Genomic DNA, 22,810 nt, shown 5'->3' on the forward strand with positions numbered 1-22,810 from the left:
GCAGTCAATAATGAACAAATCATTGGCTTACCATCAATATGATCAACAAGATGTATTCTAATCCAATCAACGTTGGATATATTAGTGAGGGGGTGAGTGCACAGAGTGCATTTCAGCAACCATTAGTAGGTCCAGTGTCTACAGGCCAACTTTCTCTGAAGACAGGTACAGTGCTACATGGTCAAAGTGCCCCCAGAGGATTCAACCAACATTACAGTGGTATCCCTGCACCATATAGAACACCATATTCAGCTCAATACACTCCACAAAGTGCATTTCTAAATCCATGGGGGTAACGCCAGGTGTTTCAATGGGACCAGAAAATAACAAAAATATGTTAGTTGGAAGTTCTTCAATGACACAGGGAGGATATTTACCGTCAAATGCCTATGGAGTGATGCTAACTGGATATACCGTTTCAAGGGCCACTGGAACAAGTTACACTGGTACATTTTCCCAGGCACAGGGTGGTTCGACTGGTTCCATACCATCAAGTGTTTAGGGGTTAATGATGCCATACCAACCAAATCAAGTCTAAGTGGATTTCCTTCCCAGGCACCAAGCAATTTCCAGTCATCGGTTTCTCAGGCATCAGTACTACCGACTACCAGTGTACCCATACCACAAAGCGGCAATATACCATCCAATGGTCAGGGTACAATTGTCAACATAGTAGCATCTACTACCAAAGTACCCATACCACAGGGTGATTATGTACCGTTTAATGGTCAGGATACAAATGACAATATTGTACTATCTACCAACGGCGTACCAATACCACAGTGCATCTATATACCGATGAGTAGTCATAGTACGAATCTTAACATGGTACCAACTGCATATACCAACAGTACTCCTATACCACAGGGCGGTTACTTACCGATTTGTGGTCAGGATACAGTTGTCAATAATGAACCACTTACAAACATTGCATCCATGCCACAGGGTGGTTACGTACCAATAAGTGGTCAAGATACAAATATCAACATTGTACCACTTACCAACATTGCACCTGTACCACATGGCGGTGTCATACCATTAAGTAGTCAAGGTAAAAACTCAAACTGGTAACAGCCACTACACCACAAGCGGGTTACATTCCATGTACTGGTCAAGGTGTTGATCTCAAGGTTATGTCACAAACATTATACCCACCAGTTCAATCAACACAGAACTCAGATGCGTCCAACCAGTATGTGCCATGTACACCAAATCAGGCTATGCTAAACAGCACTAAACAACAGGTACTGACACACAATCATATTCAACCACCACCAGGTTTCCAACAACTGCAGCCACAACAAGCTTCACAAACATCCAGCCAGTTTCTTCAATGCACACAACAGCAGACTGTACAATACGATCAACAGGTTAACATGCAACCATTGGGAATAAAACCTACACAGCAGGTTAACTCTCAACCAATAACAATACAAGATCAGCTCACACAACAGATAAATGCTCCAACATTGCCATCTCGGAATCAGCAGACACGAAAGATTTAAACTTAAACACTGCAGACCCAAATCAACATGAAACAGCCGCAGCAACACGATTCTCAGTCACAACTTGATCAGATTATTTCTCCACCACAGCATTACACAATGCAGCAAAGCAGGCCAAATGTATACCTTGTTGGTCAAGTACATCAACAAACTCAAATGCAAGATGTACCATGTCAAATATTGCAAGATGTACCATGCCAAAATACAGGTGTGGCACCAGCTCTGATGCAGGATCTGATCCCAGGCTTAACATATAATGTCAGTCCGACTCTGTTACATGGCAATAAGATACCTCCCCCTGGAGCAGGTTTGACAGTTACGGGTAGCATTCAGTATCAAATCAATCCGGCAAAGTTGCAAGGTGGTTATGAACCACTAATGGCTTCAGCCAGTATTGAATCTATTCCTAGTAATGTGAATTACTCTTTGGAGTAATTCTTTGGTCACAGACATGCAGACCATCACAAAGGGAATGGAAGCAATTGATCTTGAGCAGAATCATCTGAAATATGACTTCTAGTGAGAAATAACTGTAAATTTGTTAATAACCTATTATGATTCATTAAGCAGAATGTTACATGTATCAAGACATTTGCAGCTGCTGAAAATTTTTTGTTATTGACAAACCAGTATGAACAACAATTAAATGCTATACAGTTGTTAAAGTAACTCAAATACTGCCTGACTATCACTAATTTAGTAGACATGTGTTTCAAAGCCAGTTTTCGTATTAGAACTTGTAATCATTAGTTATGTAATATTTGCTAGTAGTTTTCTTAGATTAGTATTTATAAACAAAATACCGGTACAATATGCATTTGTTTCAATAGTTAAGATACACGTCATGTTTTGAACATGTTAGTAGAATGTTATATGTTCGTCATTTGCACTGCTGAAGTTCAATATACCTAAATTATCATATTATTTCATTTGATGAAGAAGTGGATCAAGATCAAGATCAAGATCATGTCACATTTATAGTTTATCATTAACAGTATACTTTGTCATGCAGCATTTTATAGTTAACAATCCCCGTCTGTGTTTTCATATTTTTGGTACTTCCTATTGATACATTGTGTCGTTGTAAGAAGCATTCCTTTTCATGTAGAATTATAGTGTGTTTTCATATCTATTATACAAGAAATAATTTGTTAGTCAAGAAAGTCAAGACATGTGTTTCAAAGCCAGTTTTCGTATTAGAACTTGTAATCATTAGTTATGTAGTATTTGCTAGTAGTTTTCTTAGATTAGTATTTATAAACAAAATACCGGTACATTATGCATTTGTTTCAATAGTTAAGATACACGTCATATTTTGAACATGTTAGTAGAATGTTATATGTTCGTCATTTGCACTGCTGAAGTTCAATATACCTAAATTATCATATTATTGGTATGTTATTCATGTACCTATTATTTCATTTGATGAAGAAGTGGATCAAGATCAAGATCAAGATCATGTCACATTTATAGTTTATCATTAACAGTATACTTTGTCATGTAGCATTTTATAGTTAACATTCTCCGTCTGTGTTTTCATATTTTTGGTACTTCCTATTGATACATTGTGTCGTTGTAAGAAGCATTCCTTTTCATGTAGAATTATAGTGTGTTTTCATATTTATTATACAAGAAATAATTTGTTAGTCAAGAAAGGGTGATTGTCATAATTAGATTTAATCCAGTTTGTGCTTTCAATTGAACAATTGGTATTTGATAGCTCTCCGTTACTGTTGAGTTAGTCAATCTACCGGTATATATAGGAAACATCAGCTACTGCTTCAACATCCTTAAAAGCTTGTATAGACATACATACAAACATTTGCGGATTCCGACATAATGCAACAGAAGACCATTTCCAAGTTACAGAATGGTCAGCTAGATCAACAGGACTTTTCCAAAGTTCATGACGGAGCAGAATGTTCTGCGGATCATGAGACGGCGGACTAAGAATGCTGCATCTTAAACTCAGCTGTAGATTTTACCATATGGATCAGAGCCTTTTTCCACATAGGCCCACATTAGTTCTTGTTTATCTTGGTACATACCTACCTTCACTTCACCAGAATTAAGCTGCATTTGGACAATGACAATAATTTGTTGGTATATAATTGTACATACCGTACAAGTGTTTGTTAGTGGACTCTGATCAGTCCATTACATAGAGGCCTTATCTTGCTCAGCATTGTTATTACCCTAACTGTGAAAGGAGGGGTGGATCACCTTCAGCACCAGCACATCCTCAAGATGAACAGCATTGTCTGTACCCTAACTGTGAAAGGTGGGGAGGATCACCTTCAGCACCAGCACATCCTCAAGATATTTAGAAATATACGTCCCGTTTACTTAAAACTCCAGTTTTACTTAGTAAACTCCAGTACTCAAAATCCATATCTTTGATAATAGGTGCCTTCGGACGCTGATGTCCACAGTGCCATCACATTGTAATGTTCCTGCTAAATGTAGGGCTAGATATTGTTCTGCCCAATTCAAGTGGGATTTGTACTTAATCTCGTTGTATTTTCATATGGTAGTTTTCTTAAATAATTCCTCCAAAACTCGTTTAGAGAAATTCTAGCATATTTGTCAGTATCATGTATTGTCAACCTTTTAAAAAAAGATATTACCTACTGTAGTATACATACATTCATTTTTTTTTTATTATAAAACGGGGAGGAGGAGTGTAGTGTACACGCATTGTATTATTGTATGTGTATTGTTATGCATAACCTCTGACCCTGGTCCATCCCAACCTTATCTGGTCCAACCTACTGGAGCTCCAGTTCCGATTCTGCTGTCTACCATACTACACCTCTTTACCTTTATCTGCTACAGAAGAACAAATATTGTTACAAAACCAACCCTACACATCAGATAGAGAAATACTAGATGAACCAGTGCTTGTTGCCACAATACAGACTGGGTATAGAAACCTACGTAGTGTTATCTGTGTAAATGAAGACATGATATGGACGTGTGGAGTGGCAACCGATATCAAATGCTTCAATATCAAAGGGACAACACTTGACACAATCGTTACAAAATCAGGTGTTTGGCCCGATAATATAGCTGTAGACAATGTGGGGAATCTACTGTACTCAGATAGAGAAACAAGAACAGTGTATAAAGTAAAGAGAAGCCAGACAGAAGAGTTAATTAGATTACAGGTATGAAAGCCCTTTAACCTATGTGTAACCTCTACTGGTGATCTCCTGGTTACCATGTACAGTAAAGATACACTCAATCTAAAGTTGTCCGTTACTTGGGATCTACCGAGAAACAAGCAATTCAATTTGATGATGAAGGTAAACCTTTGTACTCAGAGAATACTTTAATAAAATACATACATGAGACCAGAAACCATGACATATGTGTCGCTGACCATGGGGCTTGAGCAGTAGTGGTGGTCAGGACGGGAAACTCAGATGGAGGTATACCAGTCATCCCTCGTATACCAAGAACAAACCATTTGAACCCTGGGATATCACAACAGACAGCCAGGGTCGTATCCTGACAGCAGACAGAGACAACCATTGTATCCACATTCTGGATCAGAATGGACAGTTTCTCCGTTACATTGATAAGTGTAATCTGAATGCTCCTTCTAGATTATGTGTAGACAATAATGACAATCTGTTTGTGTGTGACCTTTTTAAAGGCAGTGTAAAGAAAATCACATATTTAAAGTAAACATCGCCAAATGTAAAAATCTGATCTTCATTATCAAACAAAAGTGGCCTTTTCGTCTGTATAATGAATTTCATTATTTTAACTTTACCTTACTTATACTGATGAATTGAGAAATTATATTCATTTATAGCATGAATAAGCTATTTTCAATAAAAAAAGATCTTCTTATCTTATTCAATTGCTAGTGTATTGATAAAGGGCATTAAGGCATTGCTTGCATGTAATATACAGCTATTGTACCTTATGAAGTAAACTAACCAGCGGTGTGTCAGTTACTCAATTATCAGGACATATGTAGATTTCAGAGACATGTTGCTCAGTCCTATACAAGTTAACTAACAGATTTCTATTATTTAAGGATAAAATGCTTATATTTTTATTCATATTGATGTTTTTGTATTAAGAATTTGTGTATCGTCGCTTTTTAGTCACTATATATGCATGTATATATATGAAACCTCTTTGTCATGGATATGAAACATACACGAAACCGCCATATCAAGTCAATTGTATCTGAACACAGGAACAATGCTGTCAATTGTTGATACTTATATTGCTAGTATATTAAATTATGGCTATGAGATATGGGGCATGCATGCTGCAAATGATATAGAAAAAGTGCATTTAGAATATATTAAATTTGTGTTAAGTGTGAAGAAGAATACAAACACTGCACTTGTATATTTTGAAACTGGGAGGCTACCTCCATGTATGAAAACTAAACGAATGTTTAGAATATTCAAATTTTGGTTCAAATTGTTACATAGTCAGAATTGTATTTTGCAGTCCTGTTACAAAATGCTGTATAATAAGTGTGAATCGTCTTTGGCACCTGCTGAAAATTGGGTTACTGTAATTAAAAATAAACTTTTTGAAATAGGTCTAGGACATATATGGTATGAACAGGAGTATATACATTGTGCAACATATTTTCCTTTAATTAAGCAAAGAATTATTGATCACTTTACTTAATAACTTGAAGAACAGATTAATTCCTAATCTCGATGTTATCTTTACAAGCATATCATTGACCAGTTTATTTTTACAATATTATTTAACAAAATACCTTCTACATATAAGAAACAAATTACAAGAATTAGATTGTCATCTCATAGACTTGCAATTGAAAGTGGACGACACACTAATGTACCAAAAGAAAGACGCTTATGTAAATTTTGTTCAGATATTGAAGATGAATTCCATTTTGTTTTGAAATGTCAGCAGTATAGAGAAATCCGAGTAAAATATATTAAGAAATATTATTGGAAAAAAACCTCCTGTATACAAATTTATACAATTATTAAGTGTTCAAAATTTTAATGAACTGAATAATTTGGGGAAGAATCTCCATCTAGCTTTCAATATTCATGATAATTAAGAAAAATTCTCTGTTTTTTTCGCCTGTTAGTAAAATTTTACTTTATATACATTGTCAATGTACTTTACATGTACATGTACCATACCATTATTTCAATATTGCTATTATGTATATGTAATAACCTATGCCATAAGATGTATGTCTTGTGCAAATAAAGTATAAATAATATCTTAATATTTAGTTCGCTTAATCCGCGACTAAAAATATTTGTGACAAATTGTGACAAAATTTCTCGCGAAATTTGAGAAAATTCTTCAGGTTAATTAACGAATGGTTTGATTTTACGATTATTTTTCATAAGTACATATCAAATTGGTTTTAAAAGTAAGTTTGAACGGGTTTTTTTAAAGCTGCTTGGTCCGATTTTACATAATCAATAATTTTCCATTCAAACAAATTATCTTAAAAAGTTCTATACTTTTATCTATTTACACCAGCACAATCGATCTGATTCCGAACTTAAAAACATTCATGGTAAATAAAAATAATGTCTTCATGAGAACACACAAAAATCAAACCCAAATGCATCATGTGTAAGTTTAGGAAAGGGAATCATTTGGTTTCATGTTCGTATTGACTGGGTTTATCAACCCACATATCATGCATGAATTGTAAAATTGTTTTGAAAATGTATATATAACTATCTTAGATTTGCCAAAACATTTTTAAAATCTTTTTTTTTTCTTTATTCATAACGAATCAATGTCTCCGTCAAAATATAATCATACCCGCCTCGACGTCGGGAACAAATCTTGTTAAGGGGCAAAATGACGCGGTACCCTTGTATGTAAAGACATTTTGTATATCATTTCTCATTGTAATATGGTTTATTTGGCCGTTAAAACTACTGCGTTTCTATTATTATACAAATATTCAGCAAAACTACCGCTTACAAACGTACACGAAATTCGATTTGAAATCGAACCAAACAGCTTTAATCTTTTAACAGTTTGTTTAATATTTATGTATTCATTTAAACAATGAAATGCCTTCTTTAGTGATTCATTCCGGATATAAATGTAGCCACATTGAAGAAAAAATCGATAACCTACGTAACTACCTGGTTATGTAAATTTTTCTGCAATGATCGCTATCTTCATATCCCGAATGAATCATCAAAGAAAGCATTTTATTGTTTATATAAACATATTTCTTTAAACTACTTAATAAATTGATTACGAAAAGTTAGTAAAATCCACAAAATTACTGTTAATGAACATAAGTACGTTAGCTTAAAGAAACAACCAAATCGTCTCCTGTGAGACTTTGAGTCTGACATCATCATGATTATTTCGTGGAGTCCGTGATGTTTCGTAGGTCGCTGTAGGTTTCGATCTAGCTGCAATAATATAGCTCTCTCCGATTTTTATATCTGATGTTTACTGGACACTGGCGTCGGAGGCAAACTGAAAGTTGGGGGAGGGGCTTGACTAATCCTCAAAAATATTGAAAAAACAACTATTTCCCAAAATCATGAAAATCCAAATCCGGGGGGGGGGGGTATACCTATAGTTCCAAAAACAAATTTTTTACCCACCAAATCCCCCCCCCCCCCCCCAAATCATGATATTGCTAATCCGTTGGGGGGGGGGGGGGGCCGGGCTAGATTGCCTTTGACTCCAACTTCTCCATATTTCAACCTTTTTTAGGAATAATTATATTTCCTGCGAGAAAAGGGGGGGGGGGGCTGAACCTTCTATGATGCTATGTGCCTAATGGTTTGGTGTAATTTGGCAAAAAATGGGGGGGGGGGGGGGCTAAGCCATGACAGTTCTCGTGTGATTTTATGGGATTTACGTTTGGAGTTTTGATGGGCTTGATAACGTGAATGTCAGTGTTAATAAGCGATCTTACCTCGTTCTATCACTAAAACATCGTTTAAGGAATTGGTATATAATGGAAAATTCACAATTACTGCGTTAATTATGTGTATAATAGGAAAAATTCCTATATCCAGTTCAGGATCCGCTCCTGAATTCTCATTGGCTGTCCCAAAATAAAACCAGTCAAGGTCAGTAAACATGGCGGACAAATTCAACTTGTGTGTTGACATACACAATAATAACCAATATATGGATTATACTTGATATTTGTAGATTAACTTATGCCATACACATCTATATTGTTTGAGCTCAGGTAAGAAGTGCAAATGTTATTGTCATTTATATACGATTTGAGCCGAAATCTTTGCGGAAGTGAATTACACCCGCCTTTGCACCATTACGGAGATCCTATGGATTCTTCTTATATTTAGCGTTACAATGGGTACGTCATAGCCACCTGCCCCCCCCCCCCCCCCAAAAGGGTTACATTATTGCAGCTAGATGCGACTAATCGATAAACAGGGCGTGCCAATTTCAATTCTGTCACTTTCTTGTCAGTTTCAGCCGCTGTAGATTACGATCAATCGATAAATGGGGCTCGTAACTATAAGTTGTGTATGAAATAGAGGAAATAATACTTGGTAGATGTAGATATATAATTATGACGATTATATTTGTGCACTTTCTAAAAGGCTATGCATATTAACAGGAAATTGAACGTCGCAGAATTTTAATGCAAACATGTTATATTATAAGAGACCACCACCAAAGGATATGCGGCTTAAGTTCAATAACTTAAAGTTTGTTAGAGCAGGAGACAGGGATAAGAATGCTGTAACTTGGGACGTTTCATGCAGCTTTTGAACGTAGCGATCATTGCAGAGAAAAATTACATAACCTACGTTAACGAGTTAAGTATTTTTAAGACCTCATATTACTATGTTACCAAGATTTAAAAATGAAAGCGATTATTAATAAAATAAATGAAATAATGTAAAATCGAGGGACGAAACTAAACAGTTCACTTTACTTGGAATTCTCATGATGTATTTTTTTTTCGTGTTTATTTTTGTGTGACAATTAAGAAGTTATTTTACCTTGAACATTTCTAACTTTTAAACTAGCTCGAATTTTCTGTAATAGCCACAAAATCAGACCGTGTAGCTTTAAAATAGCCCTACGGAAGTATAATGCACTTTATTTTTTTTTTAAAGACAAACAATTAAATTATATTTCACTGTTTATACACAATAAAATCGATTAAAGCAAAGTTCTTACGACAAATTGATTTACTTCGTTAAATCCATAATTCGTGATTTCCGTAAAACTATTTCGAAATAAGGTTTATAGCGAATTCAGTAGGCATAGAATAGAAATACAAACTTCTGATACCTTTAATAACTGGGGTGTAAATTGACGTTTTTATATGAAAATAGATTAAACTGTTGAGTAACTATACATATTTATATAGTAAATTTTTTGGCTTTCTATAATCTAAATAATTAATGAATTTATTCAGCATTTCATAATCTGTTATAAATAAACTGTTTTAGGGATAAATGGATGTTTTTTTCACTCAAGATTATTGAAAATAATACATCGAATAACCGAATAAACTAGACACTACTGTGGTTTCATCAATATTCGTTGAATACCAATTTTCGAGGATTTCGTTGTTAAGTTGATCCTCGAAATTAAATTTTCATTGAAGTTCAATATCAACGAACATTTTATATTGATAGGATCATTGGTCACGAAATTACGTATCCTTGAAACCGTGGTTTTCAGAAATTCCACGAAAAATGAAACCCACGAACATTGAAACCCACGAAAATTAATGAAACCACAATATTTGGCCAAAACTGCTTATTTGTGACTCAAATAAAGAGTAAAATTGTTCAGTTTTTTTTATCCTGTACGTAGAACCATAGACATGCATTGAATTAATTTTTCTCATAACAAAAAAGCGTTCTGTCTACCTCCATATGTAAGTGAACGTGTATGATTTGGTAGATGGTGCATTGTTCATTACTAAAATAAGAATAACATCAGGTACGTGTATGTGGCACACATGTGCCAGTTATTTTGTAAAGATACTATAAATGACATGATAATGCAGAAGGTGATATTATAAGTGTATCAAACCTAAATGAAATAACAAATTAAAAACTACAAATAAAGTTATATCAAAGAAGCGACCCTTTTTTCTTTGAAATTTCAACAATTTCTGGAGGTAACGAGCATACAGTGGACATGGGTAGAGCTTATTCCAGAAAACCAAATTATTTGAATAATTTTTGCACAACCTCAAATACTGCTATTATCAAAAAAAAGTACTTTAATTCAGTATCTAATGTCTATGAAAATATACAGAACCGTTGAAAACGCTAAGATTTTCTCGACTTCATTAACGTCTGATACACCTCGTTTCACATCGTCTCAATTCACCTTAAGGAGTCCGCTAAGCTATCCCCTCTTTTGGAAGAGGATCGTCCATATCAACCGTTGTTTGCAAGAGAGAGAGAGAGAGAGAGAGAGAGAGAGAGAGAGAGAGAGAGAGAGAGAGAGAGAGAGAGGGGGGGGGCTCTTAATACACGAAATCTGCATTAAATCTTTTCAATGCCGTGACTCTCATTTCTCCGATATGTGTCCGAGCTTCTCTTAGATCTCAGTATCAAAGTCTTAATATAGGTTCTGTTAATGGAGAGAATCCGCCGCCTCCAGTATGGGAATTTCTCCCAGGTAATAATTCATTTCAATTTCATCACACATGTGTGACAGCATTGGGTCATCTTGCTCCGATGTTTTTATTATTAAGAATAATTTAGACTACATCAATTATATATGTTTATATGTTTAGGTTTGTAAACTCCCTTGATTTCATTTAGCGCATCCATTACCAATGACAGTCATCCGAGTCATGCATAATATGCGCGGGATAGATAACATTTTACCCATGTCTGGGATATTTTTTTCTCATTTTCTTTAGGTTGTTTAATGATGATCATTAGAAAATTACATTTGTTCAAATGTAAACATTTTAACTGGGATGTGATATATAACCCATTCGTCACTAGCCTTCCTCAAGAATACACCAAAACAATTATTTGAATGGATTTTGGTAAATTTTAATAATTACCTGAAGGCAAAAACTTAAGGGTTAAAGATTTTGTGATAAATAAAAATTAATAATCTGCAACTGCTAAAACAAACTGCCATCTTCACAACGTCAGGGGTTCTATGTTCCGCGATCACATGTTGACTCTGCCGCTGTTAGGATGATATACATGTACTCTCAACCTACGGCGATAGCAATGAACGGGAAGTAACTCTCACTGATAATTTTTTTTTCATTTCTGATCAGGTCACCAGACAGGATCAGTCATGTTCCGGGCACACATTCCAGACAGTCAGATTACAAGGTTTGTATTATATCTATAATTACATCTTCACTTAACCAACATCCAAGTTTATAACTATGGATATTAAAATGTATAAAGTCAATAACTTAGTAATCAATTATAGGTTACTTTTGTTTTGAATATTAATATAATGTTTTGTATATTCAGTTCACTAAGCTATTTAATCAAACACAACTATATCAACTTGATTTGTTATAAACTAATGATTTAAAATAAAAATAAGACTGTCACAACAGTTTTGAAAAGTATTCCATAATTTGTATCAATCTTAAATTAAAAAAAGGGAAAGGGGTGTGGTGAATGAATTCTAAAGAAATTAATTTTTAAAATCGTTTTACTTACTAAATCAATTATTCACTTAGACTACATAACATATGAAATCTTTTATTTCTATAGTTGAATAATCTTAAGCCTTTGATTTATTTTCATAGAACAGCTATGGATCCTCGTTCTAATGCCCAGGATGTGCACCGATGTGACCTTCGTGAGACCGCCATAGTACACAGCTACTGTGACTTTTGTCATGTCAATCTATGCATTCCGTGTACAGGTAAACATATCCTAGATGGATATGACAAACGTAAAATAGTTCCTTTTCAGAAACAAAGATCAACCCTTATTCATTCAAAATGTGAAACACGTCCACACAGAAACTGTGAATTCCAGTGCAAGGATTGCAATGATATATTTGTTTATTCTTCCTGCATGGCATCTAAACATCACAAGGGACACAACTTCGTAGAAGTTACAGAAGTTTACAAGACAAAGAAAGATGATATTAAAAAAGATACAAAAGAGTTAGAAAATCATATTTCCCCTACATATGAAGAAATTGCATTCGACTTAGAAAATCAGCTTGCCAGCCTAGATGGGGGATGTGAGAAACTTGAAATAACGATCTCCAAACAAGGGGAGCAATGGCATAGAGAAATTGACTTCATTGTCAACAAAATGAAAACTGAAATCGGCGAGATAAAAGTAAAACACAAAGAACTTTTACAGAAACATTTGAATGAAATCAAACAGATACAGTCTCTCATAAAGGAAACATTGCATGCTTAAGGGACAATTGAGGAGTCCACTGAATTATCCTCTACCATTGAATACAACTCTAAGATAAGAGAGTTATGCAAGCCCCCACCCAATTTTCAGGTTACACTGCCCACATTCATTCCAAAAGAAACGAGAAGCTCTATAGTTTGTTTCACACTTCAGTCAGAGAACTACTGGATGAACCAAAGCTAGTTGCCACAATACAGACTGGACGTAAATATCTACGTAATGTAACATGTCTAAATGATGACAGATTATGGACGAGTGGAAATTTCAATGAAATCAAATGCTTAAATATCAAAGGTTCAACACTTGACACAATCTTTACAATATCAGTTTCTTCGCCCGATGATTTAGCTGTAGACAGGGATGGGAATCTTCTGTTCTCAGATAGAACAACAAGAACAGTGTATAAAGTAAAGACTAGCCAGACAGAAGAGTTAACCAGATTACAGGGATGGGCGCCCTTTAACCTATGTGTCACCTCTACTGGTGATCTCCTGGTCACAATGTACAGTGATGATCAAACTCAATCCAAAGTTGTCCGTAACTCCGGATCTACAGAGAAACAAACAATTCAATTTGACTATGAACCTTTGTACTCGGGGAACAGTTTTATTAAATACATCACAGAGATTAGAAACCATGACATCTGTGTAGCTGACTGTGAGGCTGGTGCAATAGTTGTGGTTAAACAGAACGGGAAACTCAGATGGAGATACACCGGCCACCCTTCAGTTACCAAGAACAAACCATTTAAACCAAGGGGTATCACAACAGACAGTCAGAGTCGTATCCTGACAGCAGATAAAGACAACCATTGTATTTACATTCTTAATCAGAATGGACAGTTTCTTCGTTACATTGATAACTGTTATCTTGAGGATCCATATGGATTATGTGTGGACAATAATGACAATCTGTTTGTGTGTGAGGTTTACAAAGGCAATGTAAAGAAACTCAATTATTTAAAGTAGATATCATCAAAACTACAAAATAAATGTGATTTTTATCAAACAAAAGTGGCCTTTTCCTGTGTATATTGAATTTCATTCTTTAAACTTTACCTTCCTTTTACTGATAAATTCACATTAAATTTTAATCATTTATAACATAAATAAGCTATTTGCAATAAAAAATAATAATTCTAATATCTTATACCATTGCTAGTATTTGAGAAAGGGCATTTAAGCATTGTTTGCATGTAATATACAGCAGGCTGCTATTGTACCTTTTCAAGTAAACTAACAAGCGGTGTGTCAGTTACTCAATTATCAGGACAGAAGTAGATTTTATAGACATGTTGCTCAGTCCTATACAAGTTAACTAACATATTTCTATCATTTAGGCATTCAGTGCTCATATTCATATTCATATTCATATTGATGTTTCTGAACTACGAATTTGTGTATCGTCGTTTAGTTATTAAATATGCTTACATTCACTATCGTTCCTCCAATTTATTTACGCATAACATAGAAGACCCAATCACTGAATCTGGTGCTTATGAATACAATATCCTTCAGGTATTTCTCGAAGACTCTACTCGCGACTGTAAACCGCTGATAAACATTTTATTGATTGAAATATTTGTTAACAGTTTGAAGAATCCAATTTATAAATTAATTATCATACCAAAGGTTACATCCATCGGTTAACAGAATGGAAAAATAAGATTGTATAGTTAGATTGTATAGCTTTGTGCACTATTTTCGTCAGCATACTTCGGCTGCTCCAATCGCCCTTCCGTTAGTGGCGCATTACTCGTAGACAAAAGCAAAGATTTTGAAAAATAATTCATAATTACGGAAAGGGGAAAAAGGGTTTTTAAAAAACCTCAAAACTGCAACGGTGTGTGCAAACAAATTTTCATAACGCGCTATGCACACTCCGTTGCAGCAGAGACATAATTAACATTTATGTTATTTATGTCTCTGGTTGCAGTTATAAGAAAATTTATGATTCAATGCTTAAGTTACCTCTTTGTCAAGAATATGAAACATATAGAAATATTAACATGTTATTTAGTTCGCTTTCTTGATTAAGAATATGTAGTGCCACACAATTTGCGAGAAAATTCTTTCATTAACGAATGAATTTGATTTAACGATTATTTTCTATAAGTACATATCAAATTGGCTAAGTAATTAAGTTTCAACGTTTTTTTAAAGCTCTTGGTCCTATTTTACATAATCAATTATTTTCCATCGAAACAAATTATCTTTAAAGTTACACACTTTTATTTATTTACACCAGCACATTCGATCTCTTTCAAAGCTTAGAAACTTTCATGGTAAATAAAAAAAAATGTCTTCATGAGAACACACAAAAATCAATCCCAAATGCATCATGGGTATGTTTAGAAAAGCATTTGGTTTCATGTTCGTATCATTTTCACTAAACCATGAACATTTTATTTCAAAGTGCGTTAATAACGACGATATATACGCACTTTGTAAAAAAATATTCAAAGCGCGTTGACGTGGTCCCAAATTTACCGCATTTTGAAAAAAAATAAATTTTAAGTGCGTTTTAACACCCCACCCCACCCGCAAAGATCGTGATATTGACAAATATAAATGTTCACTATCTAGTATGCTCTCTGAGGTTGTTTTCGCTTAAATTACACATTTTCTTGATGAATGGTTTTGAGAAGAAGATTTTAAAATATATTCCTACTCATGTTTTAAGGGAATTAGACACCATTCAAGCTTAAAATCTTATTTTTTTTCAATTTTTTTTCAATTATTAATGTTTAGAGGGGTCAATCTTGGTATTTTTATCGCCATGTTGATATTGCTTTCTTGATTGAATTGGCTTTAATTGCATAAACGACCCCTACAGTTGATGTCCAAAGTTTATGATCTTCTGTAGGCATAATACTTGTCTTTTCCTCTGGTGCTTGTTACTCAAGCAATGATGCTCTACCAATCTTTACGTATATATTTGCATTTTTATGTATCTTCGTCTGTGATAACACTAACACTCTTTGAATATTATGAAATGATACTTTCGATCGGGGCATGATCAAATATATCGACAAAAGCCCTTCGGGCGTTGTTGGATTTGAACACGCCCCGGCCGAAATTATAACCTCATTATACTCAAAGAATGATTCCTTATTCCTTAAATAATTCCTTCTCAAGAGTATTGAAAAAAAAATTGTATTTCATTGGTCGACCCTCTTCCCTGTTCACGTGTTATGCATGCATTATCCCATAGTTAACGGATATACAAATAAACTTTGAATTATATTTGCGAGTTTTAAAATTGCCATCTACTAGCTACACAGTCATTCACACTTTTTTTTTCAGTTGTAAGGTTTTACCCGAAATGTCTACCAGGAATTTGAGTTTAGAAGTGTGTAGATTAATTTGAAAATGTTGATGAAGGATGGAACAGGTACTGATTGGAGGATACGGAGTTGTCACTATATTAAATATGTACTCTTTACCTTGTTAAGGCGACAGGGGTGTTCGACGCGGCATCTACATGACCTTGTGCTTCCCGTTATATTCAGGTCCGTAACACATAGTACAGGGAGAGCTTCAGTAGACCAAGTTCCTGTATGCACAGATATATACATGTATACATTCATTCCTACATTTATAAACCCATCACCTCATTCATTTATACCGACAGACAGACATCGTATAAAGTTCTCATGATCCAGCCCATTTGAAAGATACAGTAATTAAAAAAAGAACTAATAAGTAAAAAAAAGTAAAACACGGTTAGAAGTTATAATATAACTGTGAAAATAAGAAACGGTTTTACAAGTTAAGTTGTATGAAAAGTCAAAGCTACCATAAAGAATATAGTTAATATGAAAAGGTACTCTAATGTCATTAAAATTGATTAAAAAGTTTAACTCTTTGTTGAATGTATCTTGGACACTCAAGAAAAAATGTATATTACCTTCATATTTAGATCCACAGTTTGTCCATCGACTGTCATCAGTTAAAAAACCCTTAAATACATGAGCATTATTACGTTATTGACATAAAATAATATTTTCTTTCCTACTGCCGAAGCTGTAGTGTTTGTAAGTTTTGGGTATATTTTGGTTTTTGAGTTTTGACTTAAAAATAGACAAAGATGATGAATGTTTTATTTCTGCATCAAGATTATTCCATAATTTAATTGTAGAGGGAATAAAGCTATCGTAATAAGAAGTAGTCCGACATAGTGGCAGAGAGTAAAAATTGCCATAAAACCTAAGAATATATTCATGTTCAGTTGGAAAGTATGGTTGAATTAAGTCTAACAAGTACTGCAGTGCTAAACCATGAATTATTTTGTAGAATAGAACAAACTTATGTTTATCCCTTAGATATTGTAGGGTCTCCCAACCAAGTTCCCTATATACATGATATAAGACACATTTAGAAGAGTTAACTCTCAACCCCGTTATTATTCTGGCTGCTTCTATCTGTACTCTTTCAAGCAACTCAGAGTTTTCTTTTTTACAGTTGCCCAACACAACATCACCATATTCCAGTATAGGTCTGATTAAAGCCATATATATTCTAACCAGTGTTTCTCTATCAATTGTATGCTTAAGCAACCTCAATATATTCAACCTTTTGCATGCTTTTTCATAAATAACAGTAATATGATTGGACAAACCACCATCAGACTGTAGATGCAAGCCTAAGTATACATGCCTTTTTAAATATTTATGATTTCGCCATTATATCCATGCAGAATTGCAGGATAGTTTATATTTTTTCTCGTAAAGTCAACATTTAGAGTTTTATTTGCATTAAAATCTACAGCCAATGTGTTATATATAAAAGCCAGATTTTTTATTATGTCAAGGTAATTAGTAATTGATAAAGTTTATTGTATGACATCAACATATACTTTCCATGGATTTATGTCTTATCCTCCGGTAATATTTACCCCATTGCCCTATCATAAATCCAGTGATAGTTAAGGTAGAACAGAACACCTGTCAATATTAGAATTTTCAAATTTTACAATATCTGACCAACAAAATGTTTGTTTTTAAATTTTCGAAAGGTACATATTATAAAAGCACCAGCGGGATTCGAACTCCTGACTTACATTCGTTGTTAACGTTCTAATCATTGTGCTACGCTGTTTGGTAACATTTTGTGGAAAAGAAAACGTAATAAAAAATAAACCTGATTTTATAGTTTATTTCGATAGGAAGTACGCCATAATATGAAGGTGTCCCATACCACCATAATCTTTTATTTGTTAAAAAGGAAGACTTTTTAAACATTTTCCGTGCGTTTAATTTACATGTAACAGCCATTTATCTCGTCGATATCTATTTCAACAGTAGAGTCAACCTATACATTAAGGCAAGTCCTGTGGGTATGAAGATATAGATCATTGCCGTTTTTTAATTATAGGTACTTAAATTATAACTGACATTTAATTAGATTAACAATGCTAAAAGGAGCTTTTAAAGTTAAAACGAATGCGTGCATGTACTCATACGTGATTACTCGATCGTGTAGATTTATGGCTTGTCGTTTCAAACCCCTATAAACTACATTCGATTTCCGAAGAAATAACAAGAAACACATAGAGCCTATTAACTAAAATATGTCTTTTGACGATACTGATTTAAATAAATGTTTAATATACACGTGCTTACTCATAGAAATAAACACTTTTGAATTGCTGAGGAAAATTGCTATATTTTATTTCAATAAAAAATATTGATAATGGTTTTATATCAAGCTCCGTTGTTTCAAGTCAGTGATAACTGCAGTATTTGGAGAATGGACGAAAAAATGTGCCTTTAAATAAGCATTTACATGTTAAAAAAAATTAATTGGCCCAGAAAAAGGGGGGTCTAACCCCCCCCCCCCCCGATCCCTCAATGGGGCTACAAACTGCCAGACAACGGGCGATAGTGATAAAAGGGAAATAACTCTGATTTCTTTTTCTTTTTTCATTTCTGATCAGGTGGTCACCAGATATGATGAGCTATGTTTTGTTTTGGGAACGCCTACAGACAGTTATAAATTGTACAAATTCTTTGCAATAAGGTTTGTTACGTAACTATATTTGCATTTAAACCAACACACAAGTTGCTAGCTATGGGGATTTAAACATTTAATTCCAATTCCTACATTAAAAATCTTATAATAGCTACTCTCGTTTTGAACAATATAATGTTTAGTAAACCAGTTTATCAAACGCAACTTTGTCAACTTAGTTTATTATAAATTAATGATTTATAAAATGAGACAGGTGTGTTGAAAAGTGCTACATAATTTGTATCAATGTCCGACTGAATAAGAAATAAAAAAGCTTAAAAGGGAAAGCAAAAGTGTCGGCAGTTTTATCAATTTGTTGTTAATAGAACCAAACAATTTACAAATGAGGCTGGTTTCGAGTTAAATATACACCGATTGCGTAATCTTGTTGCTTCCTAGAACAAATCTTGTTGATTTCAAAGAGCAATGGCTGTGTAGCATACAATGAAATAGACAGGCCTACGTCACATTGCTGTTTGACACTAACTACCTTAAGTCCAAGCACTTTTTAAAATGGTTCTCAATGAGAAACAAATTGATTTAATCGCCGATTCCTGTGGGGAATATAAGATGACTTAAAAAAAAAATTCAAAAATTCGTTTTAATAACCAAATCAATTTCTAGTATTCACTTTGACTACACATATGACATTTTTTTATGTTTATCAATGAACAATCTTCAATAAAGTCTTTAATTTATTTTTTTATAGATTAACTATGGATCCTCGTTCTAGTGCCCAGGATGTGCACCGATGTGACCTTTGTGAGACCACCATAGTACAAAGCTACTGTGACCTTTGTCTTGTCAACCTCTGAAAGCCCTGCATAGGAGAACATATCTCATATGAATATGACAAACATAAAATAGTTCCTTTCCAGAAACGAAGATCAACCCTTATTCATTCGAAATGTGAAACACATCCACACAAAAATTGTAAATTCCAGTGCGAGGATTGCAATGATACGTTTGTTTGTTCTTCTTGCATGGCATCTAAACAGCACAAGGGACATAACTTCGTAGAAGTTACAGAAGTTTACAAAGCTAAGAAAGATGAAATTAAAAAAGATACAAAAGAGTTAGAAAATCATATTTCCCCTACATATGAAGAAATTGCGATCGACTTAGATAATCAGCTTGCCACCCTTGATGGAGGATATGAGAAACTTGAAACAATGATCTCCAGACAAGGAGAGCAATGGCATAAAGAAATTGATCTCATTGTTTACAAAATGAAAACTGAAATTAACGAGATAAAAGTAAAACACAAAGAACTTTTACAGAAACATTTGAATGGTATCAAACATATACAGTCTCTCATAAAAGAAACACTGCACGCCTTAAGGAAAGTTGAGGAGTCCACTGAAGTATCTCCTATCATTGAATACAGCTCTAAGATCAGAGAATTTAGCAAGCTTCCACCCAAGGTTCAGGTATCACTTCCAACATTCATTCTAAAACCAATAGACCATGAGAAGCTGTATACTTCGTTTGGACAGATTACTCCATTATCTACAGTTACAGAAGAAAATATGTCACAAAACTAATCCTACACTTCAGTCAGAGAACTTCTGGATGAACCGGAGCTTGTTGCCACAATACAGACTGGGCATGAAAAACTACGTAACGTTACATGTGTAAGTGAAGACATGATATGGACGAGTGGAATGGCCAATGATATCAAATGCTTAAATATCAAAAGTTCAACACTTCACACAATCCTTACAAAATCAGGTTCTTGGCCAAGAGATTTAGCTGTAGACAGCGATGGGAATCTTCTGTTCTCAGATAGAACAACAAGAACAGTGTATAAAGTAAAGAGTAGCCAGACAGAAGAGTTAATCAGATTACAGGGATGGGAGCCCTATAACCTATGTGTCACCTCTACTGGTGATCTCCTGGTTACCATGTACAGTATTAAGACTCAATCCAAAGTTGTCCGTTATTCGGGATCTACAGAGAAACAAACAATCCAATTTAATGATGAAGGTAAACCTTTGTACTCGGGGAATAGTTGTATTAAATGCATCACAGGGAACAGAAACCATGACATCTGTGTAGCTGACTGTGAGGCTGGTGCAATAGTTGTGGTTAAACAGAACGGGAAACTCAGATGGAGATACACCGGCCATCCTTCAGTTACCAAGAACAAACCATTTAAACCAAGGGGTATCACAACAGACAGTCAGAGTCGTATCATGACAATAGATAGAAAGAACCATTGTATTCACATTCTGGATCAGAATGGACTGTTTCTGCGTTACATTGTTAATTGTGATCTAAAGGATCCAACTGGTTTATGTGTAGACACTAATGGCAATATGTTTGTGTGTGAGTTTTTCAGTGGAAATTTAAAAAAAATCAAATATTTAAAGTAGACATCACTAAATGTAAAAATGGGATTTTCATCAAACAAAAATGGACTTTTTCTGTGTATATTGAATTTTATTCTTTAATCTTTACCTTACTTATACACTGATGAATTCACAAATTGTATTCATTTATAACTTTAATAAGCAATAAGAAATTATCTTATAAGTTATTCCATTACTATCATTTGGAGAGAGGGTATTTAAGCATTGTTTGCATGTAATATACAGCTATTGTACCTTATCAAGTAAACAAACAAGCAGCGTGTCAGTTACTCAATTATCAGGACAGAAGTAGATTTTATAGACATGTGTAACTCAGTCCTATACAATTTAACTAGCATATTTGTATCATTTAAGCATTCAATGCTCACATTTATATTCATATTGATGTTTTTGTAATAAGAATTAGTGTATCGTCGCTTTTTAGTCATTATATAGTTGTATGTACATGAAATCTTTTAGTCAAGGTTGTGAAACATACATGGATGATGGAATAGTCATATTGACATGTTATTTAGTTCGCTTGCGCGACTAAACATATATAGTGCCAGACAATTTGTCGAAAAAAATCTTTCATTAATAAATGGATTTGATTTATCGATTATTTTTCATAAGTACATTTGTATATCAAATTGGTTAAGTAAGTTTAAACGTTCCGCTTGCATGGTCCGATTTTATATAATCAATAATTTTCCATACAAATAATTATCTCAAAAAGTTATATACTTTTATCTATTTACACCATCACAATCGATCTCTTTTAGATTTTTTATTTCAAGTATATATATGGAAGAAGAGTAGAAGATTTTCTAAGATTTCAAAAATGTTCAAAATGTGTCCACATTAGCCCCAATCCCTGACCGAGCGGCCATGAAGAATTTCACAATTTAGGTAGCAGGTTTCTTACGCATCATAACCTTATACATAGCTCTAATCCGACTTTTATCTTCATACGTTTTTAATGGTACTGTAAAATGTTCCAATGGAACGCGCCATAGTTATCTTATTGATACACATTTACTCAAAACATTGTTATTTATATAATTTATTTTGTCCAATTAATAATGTACATCATTAAGTTAATGAGTCAAATGTAGTCAAAACTTAACTTTATAGAAATATTTTCATACACAATGTCTTGTTTTCAAATTACCATATCACTTGGTCATTTGCAAAATATGGAACAGCTTATCTTTAAAAAAAATTTAATCATTAATCGAATGGTATAATTAATGTTAGTCTTTTAAGAAACCATTTCCTTGATAAAAATACACATTGTTTTTGTGATTGAAACTAAAGTGTACATGACCTATATTCCAGAACAAACATAATTTGATTAGTTATACCAAATTTTACAAGCACAGTTCAAGAATTACAAGATAAATATTGCATCCGAAATTTATATGTGGAGAGGCTGGCTTCTTTGTTAAATCCCAAACCCCGACATTGATTAGAGGGGGCAGAGCACTTGAATAGGAAAGTCTTTTTGTAATGAGAGATCCATTGAAACGAATGATGAGTCAGAGAGAGAACGGGATGCATCACAGTGG

The 22,810-nt window shown here is 34.0% G+C and overlaps 1 protein-coding gene and 2 pseudogenes across 1 annotated transcript; all 3 read left to right on the plus strand.

Annotated features, from left to right (window-relative positions):
• Positions 1-35: 35 nt before the first annotated feature.
• LOC128160813 (uncharacterized) lies at positions 36-1,940 on the plus strand (annotated as a pseudogene).
• A 1,404-nt stretch (positions 1,941-3,344) lies between these two features.
• On the plus strand, positions 3,345-13,848 carry LOC128160815 (uncharacterized). The gene is made up of 5 exons (XM_052824138.1): positions 3,345-3,426; positions 11,761-11,818; positions 12,250-12,368; positions 12,971-13,084; positions 13,262-13,848. The coding sequence occupies exons 1-5, from the start codon at positions 3,345-3,347 to the stop codon at positions 13,846-13,848; spliced, it is 960 nt and encodes a 319-aa protein (XP_052680098.1).
• A 5,759-nt stretch (positions 13,849-19,607) lies between these two features.
• Positions 19,608-21,442, plus strand: LOC128158236 (uncharacterized; annotated as a pseudogene).
• Positions 21,443-22,810: the final 1,368 nt, after the last annotated feature.

The sequence above is a fragment of the Crassostrea angulata genome, chromosome 8 (assembly GCF_025612915.1).
Source record: "Crassostrea angulata isolate pt1a10 chromosome 8, ASM2561291v2, whole genome shotgun sequence".
Taxonomy (NCBI): Eukaryota; Metazoa; Mollusca; class Bivalvia; order Ostreida; family Ostreidae; genus Magallana; species Magallana angulata.

What these genes read in the sequence shown, in the direction of transcription:
- LOC128160815 (XM_052824138.1), top strand. Translation starts at nt 3,345, where the DNA reads ATGCAACAGAAGACCATTTCCAAGTTACAGAATGGTCAGCTAGATCAA. An exon ending in CCAGACAGTCAGATTACAAG is followed by an intron (nt 11,819 to 12,249) that starts GTTTGTATTATA and finishes TTATTTTCATAG; the next exon opens with AACAGCTATGGATCCTCGTT. An exon ending in TGCCACAATACAGACTGGAC is followed by an intron (nt 13,085 to 13,261) that starts GTAAATATCTAC and finishes TTCTGTTCTCAG; the next exon opens with ATAGAACAACAAGAACAGTG.